Source organism: Pristiophorus japonicus, chromosome 13 (assembly GCF_044704955.1).
Source record: "Pristiophorus japonicus isolate sPriJap1 chromosome 13, sPriJap1.hap1, whole genome shotgun sequence".
Lineage (NCBI taxonomy): Eukaryota > Metazoa > Chordata > Chondrichthyes > Pristiophoridae > Pristiophorus > Pristiophorus japonicus.
In genome coordinates this window covers 50,199,114-50,224,161 of record NC_091989.1, presented here as the reverse complement: position 1 = coordinate 50,224,161, position 25,048 = coordinate 50,199,114, and the positions used below count along the sequence as shown (strand labels likewise).

The 25,048-nt window shown below is 45.2% G+C and overlaps 1 protein-coding gene across 11 annotated transcripts in view; it reads right to left on the bottom strand.

Moving 5' to 3' along the window:
• Positions 1–25,048, bottom strand: part of anks1b (ankyrin repeat and sterile alpha motif domain containing 1B) — a 965,528-nt gene that overhangs the window by 634,213 nt on the left and 306,267 nt on the right. For all 11 annotated transcript variants that reach the window (XM_070897439.1, XM_070897440.1, XM_070897444.1 and 8 more), the window contains one exon: positions 4,882–5,038. In XM_070897439.1, coding sequence (XP_070753540.1) covers positions 4,882–5,038 — 157 coding nt within the window. The remainder of the gene's footprint in view (positions 1–4,881; positions 5,039–25,048) is intronic.

Sequence of the window (25,048 nt, the reverse complement as noted above, 5' to 3'; positions counted from 1 at the left end):
GAAAGTTTCCACAGTGAAAATGTACTCCAAACTAAAGTAGAATGGAGCAAGTGAAGATTTTTGTAGAACTGAAAAAACCTGTTCTACACATTAAAAAATCAGGCGCAGGTTACAAATCAGGCGTCCAGAACGAGGTGGTGGGAGAGGGGGAGGGGGAAGGGAACTCATTAAATTCTACAATCAATCCTTATTAATACTTATACAAATATTATACAAATAAATCCAACCTGAATAAACATTTATAAGCAAAGAAAAGATTAAATAAACAATCTTCCTACCTGTGTGAAAGTGCTTCAGCCAGGGAGAATGGTGCAGCAAGCCTCACAAAACGAGGCGCCCTAATGCGGGCGGCGGGAGGAGGGAGCCAACCGAACGCGGGCGAGGGGGGGGGGTGGAGGAGGGAGCCGACCGAACGCCGGGGGGGGGGGGGGCGGGGGGGAGGGAAGGGAGCCGACGAACGCGGGGGGAGGAAAGGAAGTGGGCCGACAAACGCGGGGGGGAGGGAAGGGAGCCGACGAACGCGGGGGGGAGAGAGCCGACCGAATGCGGGTGGGAGGGAGCCGACCGAACGCGGGGGGGGGGGGCGGGAGGAAGGGAATGGAGCCGTTCCAGACGGCTGGCGGGAAAGAAAGAAGGCTGCAGGAAGCCTCAGAAATTGAGGAGCCATTTCTCGACGGCAAAAGAGGGAGGTCGTCGGGAAACGGCTGCCTCAACTTTGAGGCTTCCTGCACTCTTCTCACTGCTACAAGAAGCCTCTGTGCTGATGGCAATGTACTTTTATTAAAAAATGTTCAAAAACTAAACAGCTACAGAAAACTACAAAAATGGCCGAGTGCCAATGTTTTTTTCACACTGAGCATGCGCGAACGCTCCAATGCGCACGTGCAGCGCTGCCGGCAGGAAAAAAACTAATTTAAATAGTACCCGTCCCCTCCCACTTACAAAATCGGCGCGAGTGTAGGCTCCGCCCCCCTGGGCGCCACGCCAAGCAGACAAGGAGCTGCAAAGCGCTCCAGAATCGCTCGTTTTTTTTCCGGCGCCATTTTAGGCGCGAAAAACGGGCGCCCAGCTTGGAGGGGCGCCCGTTTTTTTATCATGTGGATGGTTGAATTATACCAGTCAGGGAGCAATCTTCTGGCCCCAGACGCATCAAAAAGCTTCCCAGTATTAGAAGTCAGGGAGATTTTTTGTACATGGGGATCTGAATTGTTGTGTGTGTGGATTTGGAATTGTTGTATATGGGGATTGGAATCGTTGTTTATGGGATCGAAATCGTTGTGTGCGGGGATTGGATTCGTGTGCACCGGGAGTTTGGATTTTTGTAAATGGGGTTTGATTTTTCTGCATATGGCAGTTTGATTTTTTTTTTAAATGTAATGATGCTATGCACACAATGCTGCCATCACACTCAAATCCTATGATTTTGGAAGCATTTTGTTTTACTTTGAGTCACATGAGATATTTCAAACTTTCTACGTTTAAATTTCTTATATCAATCAGGAATATTATAAAAACAAAATCCAAAAATCACTGGACTCGGGCATGAATCACAAGCACAAACAACAGAGTCATGATTGGTTGTTTATTATAATTGTGTTTCAAAACAGAAAATATGAATTGAAAGGTTATTCCGTTATCATTGCTAAATCATATGTGGACCACTTATTGGTTGTGGCACATGGATCTGGTCCTTTCCTTCCAGAAGATTGGACACCCTCTACCTTCGGGAATCATGAAGGAATTTTCCAGGGTGTTACAGTACTCAGATTTTTTCCTATAGTTTTTTTTGCCTCGTACAAGAACCGGCATGTGGTGCATGAAGTCGTACAGTCTGACTGATGGGACTAATGGTCTTCTCTCTCCCTTTTCATATGTTCATATATATTTGAAGGAAATGTCGGTAAATTAAGCATAATTTGACTGTATCTGGAATCAGTTTATTTTGAATGGTGTATAGTATTCTTTCTGTAGTCTGAGCTCTTGCTCAGAGTCCATTATCTGCAGTTTAACCGATCACAGTTTATGACAAAAACACCCCATATCAGAAGCTATTCAGTTGACTGATCAAAAAAAGCTGACAAACTTCTTTTTTTTTAGGTATTCTGAAGGTATTTTCAAGATTCAGAACAGCTGCCATTAAGGAGTCAATGACAGCTGGTTCCTGGTCAGAATACGCATTTAAACTGGATGAGTGAGATCAACATGGATTAATCCGTTACAAGAGGCTTACAGTGTATTAAATTTGTAGCACAGCAACAATGTTTAGGTACTAAAAGTTAGTGATCATGATGGCACAACAAAGATCACTAATATGTAGTTCATAAATATTGTTGGTGTGATACAAACTTGATTCTTTGTTATGAGCCAAAAGTCACATGTTGGTTAAATATTTGGTTGGGTAAACAACTTAATTCGGTCTCCTAACTAATTGCTGAGCATACGTCAGCACTAAGGGAAAAAAAAAACATACGCAATTATGATTTCCATCTCACAACATTGAATCAACACTTGGATGAGTGGAAACCCCTTTATCAAGTCTGATGAGTACCTGATAAGATTTTGTTTTAAGTTATTGAGGTGAGATGTACAGTCTGCTCAAGAACAGAGTATTTTTCCAATACATGGGCCAGCATGCTAGCAGTTTCTGGTACGCCTGTTTTTGAAAAGAAGCCAAAGGATGATGAAAGGAAATAACTCGTCAAGTTTGAGTGCCTGTTTTGAAAATGAAACCAGATGAGGCAAAGACATTAAGCAAATCTCGATGAAATCTGTGATATTTGCATTCAAGCAAAAAAGTTAGCATTCATGGACAAACAACATGAAGGAACAAATTTCCCAACCCCGAGCCATTTCTGCACAAACAGGATGGAGAGGAAATTAAAATGAATTCGTCAATTTTAAGTTAAAAGCCTGTTTTTGGGTTTCAAGTGTCATTTTTTAAATCTGTCCACTCACACGATTGTAAGTGCACACAAAAGTACCACCAACCAACATAATCATGCCAGGAAGAGACGTCCCAGCTGTACAAGCACAGGCCGAAAAATTACTTCTGTTCTGTTTTTCTTGAACTATCATTGAATTTATCCGCCTCAAACTATTGCAAATTTTGTTTGTGGAAATAGAATCAATCAATATGAAAAACTTAGCAAGTTAAAAAAAATTGAGAATCACATTTATTTTAACTGAAACAAAATATTTCCTTTATTTCTAACCTTCCCATCAAGCCAGAGGTAAAGTTTGTCATCCAGTGCAAAACCTGTCCACAAAATTACAAACACTTGCATTAAAAGGGAAGGGGTTTAGGGGTTTCCCAAATCTTTGAACAAAAACAGACCAATTTGAATTTGTGATTTAAACTTGCCACCAAATATGATGCTTTTTCTTTGACCAACTGTTAAAAAGCAGGTTCAGCTCATGGCAATCCACATTTCCTTCTGAAGTCAGACGTTGTAGGTTCAAACCCACACCTGAACTTATAACCTACAATGACACTCTAATGCAGTACAACGACATGCTCGATTGTTGAAAGCACAGTCCTTTGGCTAAGTGGTCAACCAAGACCCCATCTATCTGTTCAGCTGGTTCAGATAGACACTCATGGCTCCATTCATGGAGAAAGGTGGTGTCCTGATGTACTGGCCAACACCACTCCCTCAACTAACTCCAATAAAAATGGGCCAAATGGTCATTCATCTCACTGATATTTGTGTGATCTTGCTGTGAATAAAATGGCTACCATATTGTTCGATATAATAGCCTTCAAATTAATTAATTATATGAAATGCACTCAGTAATGTCACTGAGAGATGTGATAAGGCATTATATAGATGCAAGTCTTTTCTTATTTATGTACTGTGTTGTGAAAAATGTATTGGTAGTAGTTATATTTTTGGTGTATAATAGTATGTTTGGTGCAGAGGTGAAGCTAAGTGAAACCAGGGGATAAAGAAGAAAAGAAGTTTGGGATGGGGGTGGTGGGGGTGGCAGAGAAGAGCAGAGACACAATGAAAAATGATGACAAAGTGAGATGACACAAGACCTAGGAGAGGAATGAATAGGGCTATGATTCGGACAATAACTTTAGGTGAGAATGAGCAATAGCACAGGGATAAAGAAGAAAAAGACAAAATGGAAATAATTTAAAGGAATTAGTTCCAGTTACGATTATTGTGGTCGGAGAACTCTAAGCAGTTTACAGCATCTGTTTCCTTATTTCACTCATGTAGCACTTCAACAGTTATAAACCAAGTGAAGGCCTGACGCTGTACCAGACAGTGAATAAACGTTGAAAAGCAGATGTAAGTTCACTAACAACCCACAGCAAATAAATCACTGGGACAAGGACCACACGTGGTATAAATTGGTACATTCCATCAAGCAGGCAATTAATAAACTAGGTATTAAATGGAGTTGCTGACCTGTAGATTACATTTAATATGCAAGGTATTAATGCTGTGTGATCACTAGACTAAATTAGACAGTCACAACACTGAGGTACAGGATGAACTGAACCCTCTTCAACAGAAAATAAAAGTTAGCACACTTAGAGATAAAACAACAGTGCAACCAATATAATAAATGAGGCCCGATACTTCAGCAAAAGAACACAATATAAGTAACAGAGGAAATTATAAAACATTCCTTGTTCAAGTTCTAAGTATTGACTTAATTATGTTGTGCAACCTGAAAATGAATCAACAAAATTAGTTTTAGCTTTTCAGAGTTCCAAACCAAAGCAAATCAAAGAATAGATTTTCCTCAAAATATCAAACACAAGTATTTCATGTCTATCAGATTATAAAATCGGGAGATTACAAACGGATCTGCACTTAAAGGCCTTATTTTTTTTTTAAACCATAACTCCAAACATGCAAAGCCCACCTGTTCATTCACTCGCGAATGGGATGGCCCATGGTGGATCAGAATTTTCAGAATATCCATGTCTCCCTTCCAAGCAGCCAAGTGGAGTGGAAAGCAACCCTTGTTATCTGCTACATTGGTGGAGGCTTCGTACTGAAGGAGCTTCAGAACAACATCCCTACAAGATAAAGGTCAACATAGAAACACGAGAAATTACTCGGAATGTGATTAGGCAAAGTACCAGAGTCAAAGCTACAACAGAGCCTTAAAGGGGATGATGTGTAAGATTATCATTTTTTTTTAAAGAAATCAGTTTTCGCTTTTAATTCGTTTTTTCCTGCTGATTTGCATTATGTCTATTGTCTATTTGCTTGAGCTGTGCAACACAGTTACAGTGGAATTATACAGCACAATATCAGCTGTATGTGTTACGCAGCACGGTGGCAGAGTTTTGTGCTATACAATGAAACAGAAGCAAAAAATGCTGGAAACCTGAAAAAAAAGGAAAATGTTGGAAATATTCAGCAGGTCAGGTAGCATTTGTGGAGGGTAAAACAGAGTTAGGGTTTCAGGTTGATGACCTTTTGTCAGAGTTCTGACAAGTGGTTATCGACCTAAAATGTTGACTTTGTTTCCCTCTCCACAGATGCTGCCTGACCTGCTGATTATTTCCAGCATTTTCTGTGTCTATATGTATTATACAACACGGTTGCAGCAGCATGTACTACACAACACTATGTGCCAGTGATATACACTATACAACAGCAGTATGTTCCATACAGCACAGTGTTAATGGTAAGTTCTACACAGCGCAGTGGCATAGGTATGTGCGATACAAGAGTCGCAGTGATTATATATTATAGAACTCAGTGGCTTGTGGAATTAAGATCAAATTCTCCACAAATCAGATAACACAAAAAGCAATTATTTCATTAACACTGTTGATGCCAAGACCAACAAGAATTCATTGGTTAGTTTTAACTGTACAGTGAATGATCAAGAAAACTTTTTCTTAAAGGAATAGAATGACACTTTCTCTTTGGGTACTTATGTGAAAACATTCCTTCCTCCCACCATACAATTTGTTTTTTTCCCTAAATCTTTTTGCTGCTCCAGTGAAAGCAACAACCAATCCCAGGGGATGCTGGGCGCTGCTTTGGTGCCAGATGCTTAGAATTCTTGCAGAGACAATAACCCCATGTCACAAGTTGGAAGAACTGCTTAGAATTGTTTTCTTTAAATGAAATATGTTTCCCATTCAAGAAGTGGGAACTTTGCCTGATTTTCCCCTCTGTCGTGAGAAGGCAATATTAAAGCCCCCACCAATATCCTGGCAGCTAACTGTGCACAGACCAGGTACTGAAATTGGAACTTTCCGAGTATCTACGATACAAAACACCATAATATATGGTGCATTTATCCACCATTTGTTAATCAGAAAAAAAACATCTATATATAGTGCACAATTAGTGTAAAATATAATACTTGCGTCTCTTTCGGTCATATAGGGGGCAAAATACAGCTGCAAGGTGGGATTTCTTGTGCCCAGCAAAGAAGTTATGCCCCGGCAGCAAAATTGGGGATCCCGTTCCACTTCCACTCAGGGGCGCTAACCACAGGAATTTACCAGCAGCCCGGCACAGAAGCAGAATGCCGGGCTGCAACATCACAGCATGGACCTCGCGATTTCAGGAGGGCAAGGCCTCAACTGGTAAATCGGCCATTTTTCAAAGTGTCGGTACCACACCTCCCCTTTAATTTTCTGCCCGCGACCGGACTGAAGCCCAGTTTGAGACCCACAATTCTGGCGCAGGCATTGCCCACAGCAACCTCATGGAGCGGTACCGAATTTTCGTTCCGGGACGAAAACGGGTCGCTGCGCACAGCGATGACATCAGTGGTCCGGGGCACTACTGGCAAGAGCGGGGCGCTACTGATTGGCGCCTCCACTAACTGCCACGCAATTTCGCGGGAGTCAGTAGCCGCCACATGCGAGAAGTCATTTGTACTCTGTTAGTGCCCTCGGGGGCGCTAATGGGAGGCGCAAACGACGTAAATTTCTCCCCCATAGTATATAAATAAATTTCACTTACACAGTCCTTTTGGCTAAGATCATGCGTAACTGACCTGACAGGGGAGTAACCATGACCAGAAAGTGGTTCTCCCTGGATCAGGAAGGTGGTTCTCCTATGCTTTTTGGAAATAGGTGGGTGGGGTGGCTTGACCCATCCACCTCCACGGAGGTGGGTGGGGGGCACACACCCACCTCCATGGCACGAACCTGGTATTGCAGTACTTCCAGGAACGGTGCAGTGGCTCTAGGCCTTTTGGCTAAGAGCATTGGCGCAGAGTGATCCTTGACAGGTGCAAGATTACCTCTGGCGTTTGTGATCTGACAAAGAATTGGAAAGATTGGCAACGAATAAAAAAAAAAAATTTCACTTACACAGTACAGGGTATATGACATCACGTGAAACCAGAAGGTCACCATACTGAAATTAGTATCTAAAAGAACATGTAAAGAAATATGTACTTCAGAATAAGGCCCAGCAGTGACTAAAGTCTAGTGACCGACCACTGGGAAGTGTGTTTATGAGGACAGAAGGTGAAACCAGATTTGGACTGGTTTGTAAAATCATTGTTGTGACATTAACAAGTGGAGCTCACTCTCTAGGCTCACATAAAGAATAGTGTCATGGTTTTGGATTTTTTGACCATTTGGAAAAAGAATTGTGTGTTCACTAAGGAGGACACAAACAACCTTCCGGATATAAAAGGGGTCAGAGGGTCTAGTAAGAAGGAGGAACTGAGGGAAATCCTTATTAGTCGGGAAATTGTGTTGGGGAAATTGATGGGATTGAAGGCTGATAAATCCCCAGGGCCTGATGGTCTGCATCCCAGAGTACTTAAGGAGGTGACCTTGGAAATAGCGGATGCATTGACAGTCATTTTCCAACATTCCATAGACTCTGGATCAGTTCCTATGGAGTGGAGGATAGCCAATGTAACTCCACTTTTTAAAAAAGGAGGGAGAGAGAAAACAAGGAATTATAGACCGGTCAGCCTGACATCGGTAGTGTTTAATGTTTGTAAACTTCCCTTTAAACCCCCCACCCCCCATCCCCTACACCTAATTTGTAACCTATGCCTGATTTTCTAAAGGGTAGACAAGGTTTTTTCGAATGTACAAAAATCTTCACTTACTCCATTCAAAGTTAGTTTGGAGTAAGTTTTCACTGCCTAAACTTTGAAAACAGGCGTAAGTGGCCGGACACGCCCCCTTTTTTAAAAAAAATTCTGTTCCAAAGTAAAACTGTTCTAACTGACTAGAACTGGAGCAAACTAAATGCCGAGAATTCAAATTTCTAAGATACTCCATTCTAAACCAGTTGCTCCAAAAAAACAGGAGCAACTCAGGCCGAAACTTGGCCCCATTGTGTGTAACAGCCATCATTGCACTGCCAAGCACCGGAATGATTTCCTTGGTGTAAGTCTGTAATTGTGTCTCAATACGTTCTAATTTGGGTTTACTGGCTTTGAGTGGCCATAGCTTCTCAAATTACTGAATGCCCATGAGTGACTGGCTGGCCCCAGTGTCCAGCTCCATGTGTACTGGGATACCGTTCAACAAAACCCTCATCATCATTGGTGGCGTTTTGGTGTATGAACTGTGAATATTCACCGCATGGACCCACTGAACCTCGGCGTCCATCGATTTGCCCCAAAAGTCATCCTGCCTCACAGAACCCTCTTCTGGTCCATCTCTCTCATATCAGTCTGGTTGCAGGCTTTCTACACATTCGAGCTAAATGGCCACTGAAATTGCACTTTCTGCAGACAAAATGTTGGAATCTGCAAGATCTGGCTGAGTGTTTACCTCCACACCTCCAGCATGAGTTAAAGTTTCCATTGTTGGGGACAAAGTGACTATTGCCAGGAATTCCGCGCTGACTGTCCCTTTGACTGCTCTTAAGTATCCTATTAGTGGGTGTCAATGGCCCCATCCCGGGCCGCATTGTCCACTGTGATGGCGTGAACGTCCATTCAGCCTGCCATTGTCTCTGTTGAGATCCTGCTCTGGGATCTATTGCTGCCTGGTAAATGTCGGACTGCCTCTGCCTGCCTGTGGGGCTCTGAATAGCATTTATGATGTTGACGCCCTGATCCATCGCCACATTAGAGGCAGAATTGCGCGCGTAAATCATTTTCGTCTTTTCCTCCCCCACCATGAAAGTTTGAGCTAACAATGCTGCCACTTCCAAGGTCAAGTCCTTGGTCTCAATTAACTTGTGAAAAATTCCCGCATAACTGATACCCTCAATGAAGAAGTCCATTAGCATCTTCCCCTGCAGGCGTCTGTGAACTTAGAGGCTGGCCAAACGCTGGAGGTCCACTACAAAGTCCGGTATGCTCTGTCCTTCATGACGTCGGTGGGTGTAGAATCTGTGTCGAGCCATGTGTATGCTGCTCGCCGGTTTGAGGTGCTCCCAGATTAATTTGCTGAGCTCTTCAAAGGTTTTGTCCGACGGCTTTTCGGGTGCCAGTAAGTCCTTCATGAGTGCATAAGTCTTTGGCCCGCAGCTGGTCAGATGAGCCCGTCGCTTGTCGGCCGCTGCATCCCCCAGCCAGTCTTTAATAACGAAGCTTTGCTGAAGCCTCTCGACAAAATTGGCCCAGTCTTCCCCAACACAGTACCGTTCCTCTGAACTGCTTGTGGCTATTCTCGTGGGTCGTGAATTCCCGTTTCTCGTCGCCAATGTAAAGTCTTTACTCGACAGCATGAAACCACATGGGGCACATTCCAGGGACAAGGCCATTCTGTGACCTTAGCTCTTTATTACAGGACTCCAGAAGTGAAGTGATGACCCTGCGTGGGACCTCCCTTTATATACCTGTGTGATCAGATAAGGAGTGTCTCCCATAAGTTCACCCCCTGTGGTCAAGGTGTGCATCTAAGTTGAATGTATACAGTAATACAGTGGTGTTACATTGTAGTTACAAACATGACAACCCTCATCGACCCTCTTGGTTACCTCCTCAAAAAATTCAATCGGGTTAGTCAAGCACGATCTTCCCTTAACAAATCTGTGTTGACTGTCCTTAATTAATCCTTGCCTATTTTTTCCCAATAATTTTCCCACCACTGACGTTAGGCTGACAGGCCTGTAATTACTTGGCTTATCCCTTTCTCCCTTCTTAAACAAGGGTACTACATTAGCAGTCCTCCAATCCTCCAGCACCATGCCCATATTCAAAGAGGACTGGAAAATGATGGTCAAGGCCTCTGCTATTTCCTCTTTGACTTCGCTCAACAACCTGGGATGCATTTCATCCAGGCCTGGGGACTTATCTACTTTCAAAGCTTCTAAACCCCTTAATACTTCCTCTCTCTCTATATTTATTTCATCCAGAATATCACACTCCTCCTCTATAGCAGTATCTGCACTACCTGGAGGGAAGATCATTGATGAAGCAGTTGAAGATGGTTGGGTCTAGGACACTGCCCTGAGGAATTCCTGCAGCGATGTCCTGGGGCTAGGGTGATTGACCTCCAACAACCACAACCATCTTCCTTTGTGATAGGTATGACTCCAACCAATCTAAAGGAGAATTAGATAGATATTTAAGGGTCTGGGTGTTTGAGGGGTATTGTTTTAGGGATTGTTCACATGGACTGCAGAGTTTTTGCCAGTAGTTATCCTGTATTTTCCTACGTTCCTAATCATTTTATTCTGCGTGACTCTTAAAACTTTGGACCCAGTGATTCCTTCCCTGCCATTGCAGAGGGTCCCTGATACTTTGCAGAAGGGTTTTTCGGTTTGAACATTTGTCTCACGTTGTAGCTTTTGCTGGATCTGACTGCCTGCACCTCTATTTCTATTTTTATCTCCTCTGTCCCCAGACAGAAAGGAAATTTTACTCGGGCTCCTTGATGCCACACTTGGTCAAATGCTGCCTTGATGTCAAGGGCAGTCACTCTCACCTCACCTCTGGAATTCAGCTCTTTTGTCTATGTTTGGACCACGGCTGTATTGAGGTTTGGAGCTGAGTGGTTCCAGCGGAATTCAAACTGGGTATTGATGAGCAGGTTATTGGTGAGTAAGTGCTACTTGATAGCACTGTCGACGACACCTTCCATCACCTTGCTAATGATTGAGAGTAGACTGATGGGGCGGTAATTTGGATTGGGGCAGATCGGATTATTCTGCTTTTTGTGGACAGGACATTCCTGGACAGTTTTCCACATTGTCTGGTAGATGCCAGTGTTGTAGCTATACTGGAACAGCTTGGCCAGAGGTGCAGCTTGTCCTGGAGCACACATCTTCAGCACTGCAGCTGGGATGTTGTCAGGGCCCATAGCCTTTGCTGTATCCAGTGCCGTCATCTGTTTCTTGATATTATGTGGAGTGAATCGAATTGACTACAGACTGGCTTCTATAATGATAGGGACCTCAGGAGTAGGCCGAGATGGATCATCTACTTGTCTTTTGCACTCATGTACTGAACTCTGCCATCATTGAGGATGGGGATGTTCATGGAGCCTCCTCGTCCTGTTACTTATTTAATTGTCCACCACCATTCACAACTGGTTGTTATCTCCACAAGGGCTGTGCTGTGGTTACTCCTACCAATATGGTCATGGATATATGCATCTGCAAAGGTAGCTTTGTGAGGACAAGTAGGTTTTTCCTTCGTGTTGGTTCTCTCACCACCTGTAGCAAGCACAATCTGGCAGCTATGACGAGCATGAGTCAGCCAACTCGGGTCAGTAGTTATGCCACCGAGCCACTCTTGGTGATTGACATTGAAGTTGTTCTGAAATACTAATTGAAACTGGGGGCCAGGACCAGCACAGGGGGAGGTAGATCGGAGGTCTGGGGAGGGAGGGGATCTCTGATCGTGATGGGTGGGTTAGATAGGGACTCTGAATCCAGGAGTTAAGTGTAAAGGCACTTACCGCCTGGATCCAGCAGTCCTCGCCTCGCATTAGATGGCGGGATTCACCAGGCCTACAAAACCCGGCCTGCTAAAGTTTAATTCAAGATGGCGGTTAAAGCAGAGCCTTCCAGCCTGATTATAATATTTAAATAGAAGGCCCACCTCCTGGGAGCGTGATGACTGCCTGCCCCTATCCTGGCTCCGGTTTGGAGGCAGGCTCTGGTTGGGATTCCATCTTTTAACATTTCAACTCCCTACACGACCCCAACCCACCTGTTTTTTTAGGTTAAAATTCCCCCCGTGATTGAGATGGCCACAAACCCTCAAAACCGGCAACAGGGGCTCAAGCTTAGATAAGGGACTTTACAATTAACTACTTTACACAAGAGGTGACAAACAGTTAGAAAAGAGTTGCTCAGGGTAGCAGCTTGTGTGGAAAAATCTAAAGGAGAATTAGATAGATATTTAAGGGTCTGGGTGTTTGAGGGGTATTGTTTTAGGGATTGTTCACATGGACTGCAGAGTCTTTGCCAGTAGTTATCCTGTATTTTCCTACGTTCCTAATCATTTTATTCTGCATGACTCTTAAAACTTTGGACCCAGTGATTCCTTCCCTGCCATTGCAGAGGGTCCCTGATACCTTGCAGAAGGGTTTTTCGGTTTGAACATTTGTCTCACGTTGTAGCTTTTGCTGGATCTGACTGCCTGCACCTCTATTTCTATTTTTATCTCCTCTGTCCCCAGACAGAAAGGAAAACCTGGATGACCACACCTTGTGAGCACTGCAGGGGTTAAAGGAAGACTTCTCTCCTTCAAGGGTGGATTCCCTGATATAAGGAATTGACACCCCCGCCTGTTTGTATAATGACCACGGAATCACTCAGACAAAACCTTCGGTTCAACCAGTTTATTCGCGCATATGCAAGGGAAGAGTTCAAATGTGAACCTTCGCAGAACAATGGTTCTCACCCACAATTATACAACAAACCCAAGTGTGTGCCTCTCCCACAAAAGCACTGGTTGGTTTACTGCTTATCAGAAAGTTACATTGATTGGTCGTCTCTTATCAGACTGGTTCTGAGTGGTGTTTCCCAACTGTCCATCTCCCATCATATGTCAATTTGTGTTATTCAGTGATGTGAATTTTGCTTTAGTCCCCATGATGTCTGAAGTAACTCTGTTCCCAAACACCAGCTTTCTTAACTCTTCCCTGAGAGAACTCTAGTCAAAATGTTACGTATCTTAACTGCTGACCTCTACTGTCTTTGGTATGTGTTACTAAGGTTAAGGATGGTTCATTAACCATCAGGCTTTAAGTGTTATAAGTGTGTTTTATATACATAAGCAAGTGTTACATACAATCTGTTAGTAGGCAGTTTACAAACCATACCGTAGGGTAGAGGAACTTCACCGATTTCTCAGGCCCTCCTAATACTGATGAGCCCGATAACCTGGACCATACGTCAGATTAGTTCACTACCTTCAGCATACCTGTTAGTGAAGGCCAACATGCCAGTTGCTTTCTTAACCGCCTGCTGTACCTGCATCCCAACCTTCAATGACTGATGTACCATGACACCCAGGTCTCCCCTTTTCCTAATCTGTCACCATTCAGGTAATAGTCTGTCTCTTTGTTTTTACCATAAAAGTGGATTACCTCACATTTATCCACATTATCCTTCATCTGCCATGCATTTGCCCACTCACCTAACCTATCCAAGTCACTCTGCAGCCTCATAGCATCCTCCTCACAGCTCACACTGCCACCCAACTTAGTGTTATCCGCAAATTTGGAGATACTGCATTTAATCCCCTCGTCTAAATCATTAATGTACAATGTAAACAACTGGGGCCCCAGCACAGAACCTTGCGGTACCCCACTAGTCACTGCCTGCCATTCTGAAAAGTACCCATTTACTCCTACTCTTTACTTCCTGTCTGCCAACCAGTTCTCAATCCACGTCAGCACACTACCCCCAATCCCATGTGCTTTAACTTTGCACATTAATCTCTTGTGTGGGACCTTGTCGAAAGCCTTCGGAAAGGAGGAGCGAGGGAAGGAGGGAAGGAGAGAGAGGAGGGGAGAGAGGGAGGAGGGGAGGGAGAGAGGAGGGAGGGAGGGAAGGGGAGAGGAGGGAAGGAGAGAGGGGGGAGGGAAGGAGAGAGGGGGGAGGGAAGGAGAGGGGAGGGGAGGGAAAGAGAGGGGGGAGGGAGGGAAGGAAAAGAGGTGGTGGGGTGGGGGGAAAGGGAGAGAAGGAGGCTGAACGGCCGGGCCCAAGACCTCGGCTGGATTTACAAGTAGGTGGCGGCGTCGGGTCTCGGGGGGGAGGGGGGGGGTGGGGGAAAAGAGAGTCGCGGATGTCTGGGGGGGAGGAGAGGAACGCGGGTCGGGTCGGGTCGGGTGGGAGAAGCCTTATTCACGCAGCCCCAGTGAGGCCATTTGGCCAAGGCTCAGGGCTGCGTGCTTCGGGCTCCTCCCACAGTTTTGGGCGCCTGGAGCTACTGCACATGCGCGCCCACTGTAGCGCGCATGTGCAGAGTTCCCAGCACTGTTTTCAGCGCAGGGACCTGGCTCCTTTCCCTACAGCTTGTGCTGCGCCGCGCCCAGCTCCAGAGGACCTGCAGGGAGCCGGAGAATAGCGAAGTTTTTTTTAGGCGCACATTCTGGCGCGAAAAACGGGCATCCAGGTCCAGGCTGTGCCGTTTTAGGCGCGGCCCGAAACTTGGGCCCAACGGGTGAGTGAACCGGCTGCCACTCTGGATTGTCCCAGGCAATGGTCCCGCACTGTTGGGGAGGAACTGGTTAGCCGAGATGAACTGGAAATGGGGGGATGTTCACGCAATGTCCTCGGTGGAGCGAAGTTCGTGCTCACAAGTCTTACAACAATTCGAGTCACTATTTCAACCGGGCATCAGGACTTTTAAAGGCACTAAAGTAGTGATACACATCACCCCGGACGCCAGGCCAGTGCACCACAAAGCCAGAGCGGAGCCATATGTGATGCAGGAAAAAAAATCGAGAGCGAATTGGACCGGCTGTTGCGAGAGGGCTTCATCTCGCCTGTTGAACTCAGCGACTGGGCGACCCCCATCGTTCCCATTCTAAAAGCGGATGGCTCTGTCAGGATCTGTGGCAACTACAAGGCCACTATCAATCGGGTGTCCCTACAAGACCAATACCCACTCCCAAGAGCGGAGGACCTCTTCGCCACGCTGGCAGGCAGCAAGCTGTTCACCAAGTTGGACCTCACCTCAGCCTATATGACCCAGGAACTGGCCGACGAATCTAAACTACTGACCACCATCACCATGCACAAGGGACTGTTCGTTTAAAACAGGTGCCCGTTTGGCATTCGATCAGCGGCCGCGATTTTTCAATGTAACATGGAAAGCCTGCTTAAATCCATTCCGAGAACGATCGTATTCCAGGACGACATTCTCATCACGGGTCGAGATACCGAGGAACACCTCCACAACCTGGAGGAGGTGCTACGCCGACTGGACCGGGTAGGCCTGCAACTCAAGAAGTCTAAATGTGTGTTTTTAGCTCGAGTATCTGGGCAGGAGGGTTGCTGCAGATGGGATTCGGCCCACCGAATCAAAAAAAGAGGCGATTCGACGAGCACCCAGGCCCTGCAACACATCGGAGCTGCGTTCATTCCTGGGACTGTTGAACTATTTCGGGAACTTTCTGCCGAACATGAGCACGTTGTTGGAGCCGCTACATGTGCTCCTGCGTAAGGGTTGCGATTGGTTTTGGGGGGACTGTCAGGAACGGGCTTTTGATCGGGCGCGAAACCTGCTTTGTTCAAACAAGTTGTTGGCCCTGTATGACCCCTGTAAACGTTTAGTTCTGACTCGTGATGCATCGTCCTATGGGGTTGGGTGTGTGTTGCAGTAGGATAATGCTGAGGGTCAGCTACAACCTGTGGCTTAAGCCTCCAGGTCGCTCTCTCAAGCAGAACGTGGATATGGCATGGTCGAGAAGGAAGCGCTTGCATGTGTCTATGATGTAAATAAAATGCATCGGTATCTCTTTGGTAGGAAGTTTAAATTAGAAATGGACCACAAGTCACTCACGTCCCTGTTATGAGACAGCAAAGCTGTCAATGCCAACGCATCAGCTCGCATACAGCGGTGGGCCCTCACACTAGCTGCTTATGATTACTCCATCCGGCACCAGCTCGGCACTGAAAGCTGCACTGACACGCTCAGCAGGTTCCCACTGGTCACTACCGAGGGGGAAGCTGAGCAAAGCGCTGAGATGGTCATGGCTGTCGATGCCTTTGACAGTGCAGGCTCCCCCATCACAGCCCACCAGATCAAAATCTGGACAAAGAGAGATCCCCTCCTATCCTTGATTAAGAAATACATCCTGACTGGGGATTGGGCGCCCGCATACGGAGCATGCCCTGAGGAGGTCAGACCGTTCCACAGGCGGATGGATGAGCTCTCCATCCAAGCCGACTGCCTACTATGGGGCAGCCGGGTAGTCATGCCCCAGAGGGCAGGGAGGCATTCATCAGGGAACTCCACAGCAAGCACCCAGGCATTGTGATGATGAAGGCCATTGCCCGGTCACACGTTTGGTGGCATGGAATTGATTCAGACCAGGAACACTGTGTTCGCAGGTGCACGACATGTGCCCAGCTGGGTAATGCCCCTAGGAGGCCCCGCTCAGCCCGTGGCCCTGGCCCACCAAGCCATGGTCACGCATTCATGTTGACTACGCGGGTCCGTTCATGGGGAAGATGTTCCTCATTGTAGTAGATGTGTACTCAAAATGGATCGAGTGCATCATTCTGAATTCATGCACGTCATCCACCATCGTGGAAAGCCTACGTACGATCTGCGCAACCCATGGCTTGCCGGACATTCTGGTTAGTGACAATGGCCCGTATTTCACGAACTATGAATTCCGGGAGTTTATGTCGGGCAATGGCATCAACCACGTCAGGACTGCGCCGTTCAAGCCGGCCTCCAATGGCCAGGTGGAACGGGCAGTCCAAATCATTAAGCAAGTAAGCAAGGTATGCTCAGGATTCAAGGACCCTCACTACAATGCCACCTATCACGCCTCCTGCTGGCCTATAGATCCCACCCGCACTCGCTCACGGGGGTCCCGCCCGCAGAGCTACTCATGAAACGGGCACTCAAAACTCGGTTGTCCCTCATCCACCCAGTCCTGACCGACATAGTTGAGGGCAAGCGCAAGTTACAAAACGAGTACCATGACCGTAATTCAAGGGGGAGATGTATAGAAATAAATGTTCCTGTATTCGTCCTCAATCACGCCATGGGGCCCAAATGGCTTGAGGATACTGTAATTGGCAAAAAGGGGAATAAGATCATCGTGGTAAAACTCAATAATGGCCTGACATGCCGTAAGCATCTGGACCAAGTAAAAAAAAGGTTCAGCATGGACACGGAGGAACCTGAAGAAGACCATGAGATGGAGCTCACACTACTGCCAGCGAACGTGCAACAAGAGCAGTCGGAAGAATGCACAGTCCCTGAGGTCAGCCCGGACAGGCCGGAATCACCACAAGTGATAGACACTCACATCAGCGTCCAACAACCAGAGCCCCAACTGCGGCACTCCATGAGGGAACGTAGACCACCTGAAAGACTGAACCTATGATCCTAGTAAGACTTTGGAGGGGGGCTGGGGGGAAGGTGATATCATGTATGTAACTACAATGTAACACCACTGTATTACTGTATATACTCAACTTAGATGCACACCTTGACCACAGGGGGTGAACTTGTGGGAGACACTCCTTACCTAATCACACAGGTATATAAAGGGAGGTCCCACGCAGGGTCATCACTTCTGGAGTCCTGTAATTAAGAGCTTAGGTCATAGAGTGGCCTTGTCCCTGGAATGAACCTCGTGTGGTTTCATGCTGTAAAGGACTTTACAAGGATAGTGCATACGATGTAGTATATATGGACTTTAGCAGGCTTTTGATAAGGTCCCGCATGGTAGACTGGTCATGAAGTTTAAAGCCCATGGGATCCAGGGCAAAGTGGCAAGTTGGATCCAAAATTGGCTTGGAGGTAGGAAGCAAAGGGTAATGTTTTTGTGATGAAGGATGTTTCCAGTGGGGTTCTGCAGGGCTCAGTATTGGGTCCCTTGCTTTATGTGGTATAGATCAACGATTTAGATTTGAATATTGGGAGTATGATTAAGAAGTTTGCAGATGACATTAAATTGGCTGTGTGGTTGATAATGAAGAGGAAAATCATGGGCTGCAGGAGGATATCAATCTACTGGTCAGGTGGGCAGAACAGTGGCAAATGGAATTTAATTCCGAGAAGTGTGAGGTGATGATGCACTTTGGGATGGCTAATAAGGAAAGGGTATACACATTAAGCGGTAGGCCACTTAATAGTGTAGATGAACAAAGGGACCTTGAAGTGCTTGTCCACAGATCCCTGAAAGTAGCAAGCCAGGTGGATAAGGTGGTTAAGGCAGCATACGGAATGCTTGCCTTTATTGGCCAAGACATAGAATATAAGAGCAGGGAGGTTATGCTTAAATTGTATAATACTTTGGTTAGGCCACAAGCTGGAGTACTGCGTGCAGTTCTGGCCACCGTATTACAGGAAGGACATGATTGCACAAGAGAGGGTGCAGAAGAGATTTACTAGGATGCTGCCTGGAATGGAAAATCTTAGTTATGAGGACAGATTGGATAGGCTGCGTTTGTTCTCATTGGAACAGACGAGGTGGAGAGGAGACCTCATCGAGGTGTACAAAATATTGAGGGGCCTGGACATAGTGGATAGTAAGGGCCTATTTCCATTGGTGGAGGAGGCGATTACGAGGGGGCATAGTTTTAAGGTGATTTGTGGAAGGTTTAGAGGGGATTTGAGAGAGGGCTTCTTTACGCAGAGGGTTGTGGGGATCAGGAACTCGCTGCCTGGAAGAGTGGTGGATGCAGAAACCCTCACCACTTTTAGGAGATGGTTGGATGGGCACTTAAAGTGCCGTAACTTGCAGGGTTACGGACTTAGAGCTGGTAATTGGGATTAGACTAGATGATCTTTTGTTGGTCAGCGCGGATATAATGGTAAGTACTGCAGGGAATAGAATACGGCCACGGTGATCTCCAGGACTAGTTTCGAACACCTGGATGGGTCGGAGAGGAATTTTCCCAGATCTTTTTCTCCCTAAATTGGCCTGGGTTTTTATCTAGTTTTTGCCTCTCCCAGGAGATCACATGGCTCCAGTTGGGGTGGAGTGTAGATGTTTTTAGTATAAGGGGTGTTGCAGTGGTGTGGGGTGCACTGGTTGGGCTGGGTGCTCTTTGTCTTTCCGTCATTGTTCATAGATTTATATATAACCTTCAGGGCTGCTGACCAAGGGCCGTGCGGCTCTGTTGGCCGGTGCAGACATGATGGGTTGAAATGGCCTCCTTCTGCGCTGTAAATTTCTGTGTTTCTATAAGAAGTGGGGATGTTCGCTGATGATTGATTGTAGTGTTCAGTTCCATTCGCAACTCCTCAGAAAATGAAGCAGTCCATGCCCGCATGCAGCAAGACCTGGACGACATTCATGATTGGGCTGATAAATGGCAAGTAACATTCGCACTGCACAAGTGCCAGGCAATGACCATCTCAAACAAGCGAGAGTCTAACCACCTCCCCTTGATATTCAACAGCATTACCATCGCCGAATGTCCCACCATCAACATCTTCGCGGTCACCATTGACCAGAACTTTATCTGGACCAGCCACATAAATACCGTGGCAAGAATAGCAGGTCAAAGGCTGGATATTCTGTGGTGATTGTCTCACTTCCTGACTTAACATAGAAAATAGGTGCAGGAGTAGGCCATTTCGGCCCTTCGAGCCTGCACCGCCATTCAATAAAATCATGGCTGATCATTCCCTCAGTACCCCTTTCCTGCTTTCTCTCCATACCCCTGGATCCTCTTCGCCATAAGGGCCATATCGAACTCCCTCTTGAATATATCCAATGAACTGGTATCAACAACTCTCTGCGGAAGGGAATTCCACAGGTTAACAACTCTCTGGGTGAAGAAGTTTCTCCTCATCTCAGTCCCAAATGGCCTACCTCTTATCCTAAGACTATGTCCCCTGGTTCTGGACTTCCCCAACATCAGGAACATTCTACCCGCATCTAACCTGTCCAGTCCCATCAGAATCTTATATGTTTCTATGAGATCCCCTCTCATCCTTCTAAACTCCAGTGATTAAAGGCCCATTTGATCCAGTATCTCCTCACATGACAGTCCAGCCATCCCTGGAATTAGTCTGGTGAACCTTCGCTGCACTCCCTCAATAGCAAGAACGTCCTTCCTCAGATTAGGAGACCAAAACTGAACACAATATTCCAGGGGAGGCCTCACTAAGGCCCTGTACAACTGCAGTAAGACCTCTCTGTTCCTATACTCACATCCCCTAGCTATAAAGGCCAACATACCATTTGCCTTCTTCACCGCCTGTTGTACCTGCATACCAACCTTTCATGACTGATGAAACATGACACCCAGGTCTCGTTGCACGTCCCCTTTTCCGAATCTGCCGCCATTCAGATAATATTCTGCTTTCGTGTTTTTGCCCCCAAAATGGATAACCTCACATTTATCCACATCTGCCCACTCACCTAACCTGTCCAGGTCACCCTGCAGCCTCTTAGCGTCCACCTCACACCACCACCCAGTTTAGTGTCATCCTCAAACTTGGAGATATTACACTCAATTTCTTCATCTAAATCGTTTATATATATTGTAAATAGCTGTGGTTCCAGCACTGAGCCCTGCGGCACCCCACTAGTCACTGCCTGCCATTCTGAAAAGTACCCATTTATCCCGACTCTCTGCTTCCTGTCTGCCAACCAGTTCTCTATCCACGTCAGTACATTACCCCCATTACCATGTGCTTTGATTTTGCACACCAATCTCTGTGCGGGACCTTGTCAAAAGCCTTTTGAAAGTCCAAATACACCACATCCACTGGTTCTCCCTTGTCCACTCGACTTGTTACATCCTCAAAAAATTCCAGAAGATTCATCAGGCATGATTTCCCTTTCATAAATCCATGCTGACTTGGACCGATCCCGTCACTGCTTTCCAAATGCACTGCGATTTCATCCTTAATGATTGATTCCAACATTTTCCCCACTACTGATGTCAGGCTAACCGGTCTATAATTACCCGCTTTCTCTCTCCATCCTTTTTTAAAAAGTGGTATTACATTTGCTACCCTCCAGTCCATAGGAACTGATCCAGAGACAATAGACTGTTGGAAAATGATCACCAATGCATCCACTATTTCTAGGGCCACTTCCTTAAGTACTCTGGTATGCAGACTATCAAGCCCCGGGGATTTATCAGCCTTCAATCCCATCAATTTCCCTAACACAATTTCCCGCCTAATAAGGATATCCTTCAGTTCCTCCTTCTCACAAGACCCACTGTCCCCTAGTACATTCGGAAGGTTATTCGTGTCTTCCTTCGTGAAGACGGAACCAAAGTATTTGTTCAATTGGTCTGCCATTTCTTTGTACCCTATTTTAAATTCACCCGAATCTGACTGCAAGGGACCTACATTTGTCTTTACTAATCTTTTTCTCTTCAATATGGAAGCTTTTGCAGTCGGTTTTTATGTTCCCAGCAAGCTTCCTCTCGTACTCTATTTTCCCCCTCTTATTTAAACCCTTCGTCCTCCTCTATTGAATTCTAAATGTCTTCCAGTCCTCAGGTTTGTTGCTTTTTCTAGCCAATTTATATGCCTCTTCCTTGGTTTTAACACTACTCTTAATTTTCCTTGTTAGCCACGGTTGAGCCACCTTCCCCGTTTTATTTTTACTCCAGACAGGGATATACAATTGCTGAAGTTCATCCATGTGATCTTTAAATGTTTGCCATTGCCTATCCACCGTCAACCCTTGAAGTATCCTCTGCCAGTCTATTCTAGCCAATTCGCGCCTCATACCGTCGAAGTTACCTTTCCTTACGTTCAGGACGCTAGTTTCCGAATTAACTGTGTCACTCTCCATCTTAATAAAGAATTCTACCATATTATGGTCACTCTTCCCCAAGGGGCCTCGCACAACAAGATTTTGGCATAACAAAGCATTTTCACCATCTACAAGGCACAGTCAGGAGTGTGATGGAATACTCTCCACTTGCCGATCCACCACCTTCATCAGTCACTCCCTCCACCACTAGCGCACTGTGGCTGCAGTATGTACCATCTACAAGGTGTACTGCAGCAACTTGCCAAGTCTTCTTTGTCAGCACCTCCCAAACCCACGTCCTCTACCACCTAGAAGAACAAGGACAGTAAGCGCATGGGAGCACCATTAACTGCAAGTTCCCCTCCAAGTTACACACCATCCTAACCTGGAAGTATGTCACTGTTCCTTCATCGTTGCTGGCTGGACCTCCCTCCCTAACAGCACTGTGAGATTTCCTTCAACACACGACCACAGCGGTTCAAGGCAGCGGCTCACCACCAACTTCTCAAGGGCAATTAGGGATGGGCAATAAATGCTGGCCTTGCCAGCGATGCCCACATACCGGAACAAATAAAATAATAAAACCAAATTCAGGGTTGGGCTGTAGACCAGTCAACTTTATGTTGGTGATGGGAAAAAATAATGGAATCCCTACTAAAGGAGAAACTTGAAGAACATCTAGAAAGCAAAAGTATAATAATGAATAGTCTGCATGGATTTCGAAAGTCTTGCTTGACCAAGCTGATTGAATTTTTTTAATGAGGTAACAGAGAGAGTCGACACGGTAATGCAGTAGATGTAATTTATCTAGATTCTCAAAAGACCTTCGATAAGGTACCACATAATAGACGAATGAATAAGGTCAGAGAAAGCAGAGTCAAGGGACTAGTAGCAGAATGGATAAGCTAGCTGGCTTCAAAACAGAATTCAGAGAATAGGGGTAAAGAGCACCTATTCAGCGTGGCAGAAGGTGGGAAGTGGTGTTCCACAAGGATCAGTGCTGTTTTTAATTATTTATATTAATGATTTAGATTTTGGAATCAAATACACAATTTCTAAATTTGCAGATGACACCAAATTGGCGGGGCGGGGGGGGTGGCGCGCTGGGAAGATAGTCAATAGTGGTATATTCATTGAAGCATAAGAGGGCATCAAAATTCTTGATCTGAGCAGGTTCAATTTCATACATATGCACAACTCTCAAACAAAACACTCATTATAGAGGATTCTAATCTACCTTCAGCCCCAATACCCTGTCTTCCACAGCAATTATACCAATATAGATTAATTATGTTGATGCTCTTTTGTCAAATCTCACTCAAATCCAGCTAATAGTAGTTCTCATCAGGGATGTACTCATCATGGTCAAAATCTACTGGCTGCAGTGGAATCATATCTAAAACCCTTCAAAATGACACAATGAGGAGTTTTCAAATAAATCATTTACTGCCTTTGATAATATTCAGTAAAATGATTGACCATGTCATCACATACTTAAAAAACATAAAGCTGAATGTTAAATTTAGCCAAATATTGCAACAGAGAAGTGTTCAGACTTTGATTGCATTTAACTTGGAACCAGTTCAAAGGAAAGAGATTTAATGGCATTTCATAATAAAACTGAAAAATGCTTGACCAACAACAGCGTGGAAACATGTTACATTGCAACTTAGAGGGTAGCTGGGTCATTTCCAGTAAGTGTGATTGTTCCAGCACTTTCATTACACACCTAAGTGACTTTTATTATTCTTTAGTTTAATGCAATTTTTTTCTGTCAGTCGCTCTCTCTCTCTCTTCTCCTCCACTCCACTCCACTCCACCCCACCCTACCTCTGTGTGCTTCTGATTTCTCTCTTTGTATAATTTTCTCTGTGCTCTTACCAGTTCCCATCTGGCAAGTTGCTATGCACAGCTTGACTTGGCTGATGCCTGCTGATCTCCTCGTGCAAGAGGAACAATTTTAAAATGGTTGCTGAGATCCATGGCAGCCATTATAAACAGCAGAAAAAAGCTACACAGAACCGTTCAGATTGGCGGAGTTTGCCCTTTACCTGCCCAGAGAAACATATGAATTCATCTTTCTGGAACATGTATATTGCTATATAAAGGTAGTCCGAAAAGCATAATCTGGAAACAAACAGTTGTAATAACAATTAGGACCATTATAGAAGTTTACACAAACTCAGCATTTTCATTTACTGGCGCTCCACTCGCTAAAACCTGATTGAGGCGCCACTAATGAAAACATTTATAAGCCGGTAATTACACTGATTCTATTTTAACCATGTGCTAGGAATTTGTCTCTTACAATTAAAGTCCAGTGGCACTTACAATGCAATCTGGACTTGATGTGTAATTTTGTTTTTCATTTTTAAAGCAGGAGCTGGAAAGCAACCTGGTTTCCTAATCAACTTTAATGATTGATTCAACTTAAAACCTGAAATTCTGCCGCCAGAGTCACTGGCACTGGTGATCCAGTTCTAATGTTGTGTTCAGACTTAAGTGAACATCGAAAAGCTTGTTGCAAAAGCCTCATAACTTTGTATGTTTGGGTGTACGTATTGCTTTTAGCTCAACTGCATTATTTTCAAACTTTTTCCTTAGTTTGAAAAGTATCACGCATTAAGAATGACACTTATATTTTGCTTAATATTAGCTATCTTTATTAAAAATCTCAGGTTTGTGCACACTTCCTGCCAATTTTCCATTATAAATTCCGATATTGACATTTAGAATGGAAACTGCCTACGCAAACTTGTCACGCTTTAATTGCACTCTCCTGTCAGTCTGGTGAGACTAAGTGCAGAAATGGTGTTTCCTCCCCTAGGGGGAGTGTGTTAATCTGCAACGTGCTCCAGCACCGTACAAGAAGCTATTCTCTGGAATACTGACAAAGACCCATGAACAGAACACATATCATTCACTCAGTCGGATGATGATATGCAACATCGACATAATCTAAGGTGATGGTGGGAGCAAAAAATTTAAACAATCGTGCCTGAAAAAAATATTGTTATTCCTTTGATAACTTACTGGGCAAAGGAAAACCAATGCGGCATAAAATCAGAGGTTTGATCCCCAATGTGTGCTGACTACAATAACCAGCTGGTGTTAGATTCAAAATGCCAAATAGACTGCTGATGGCATCACTGGAGGTTAGTGTCAGCTGTAGCTCAGTGGGTAGCATGTTTGCCTCTGAGTCAGAAGGTTGTGGGTTCAAGTCCCACGCCAGGAACTTGAGCACAAAAATCTAGGCTG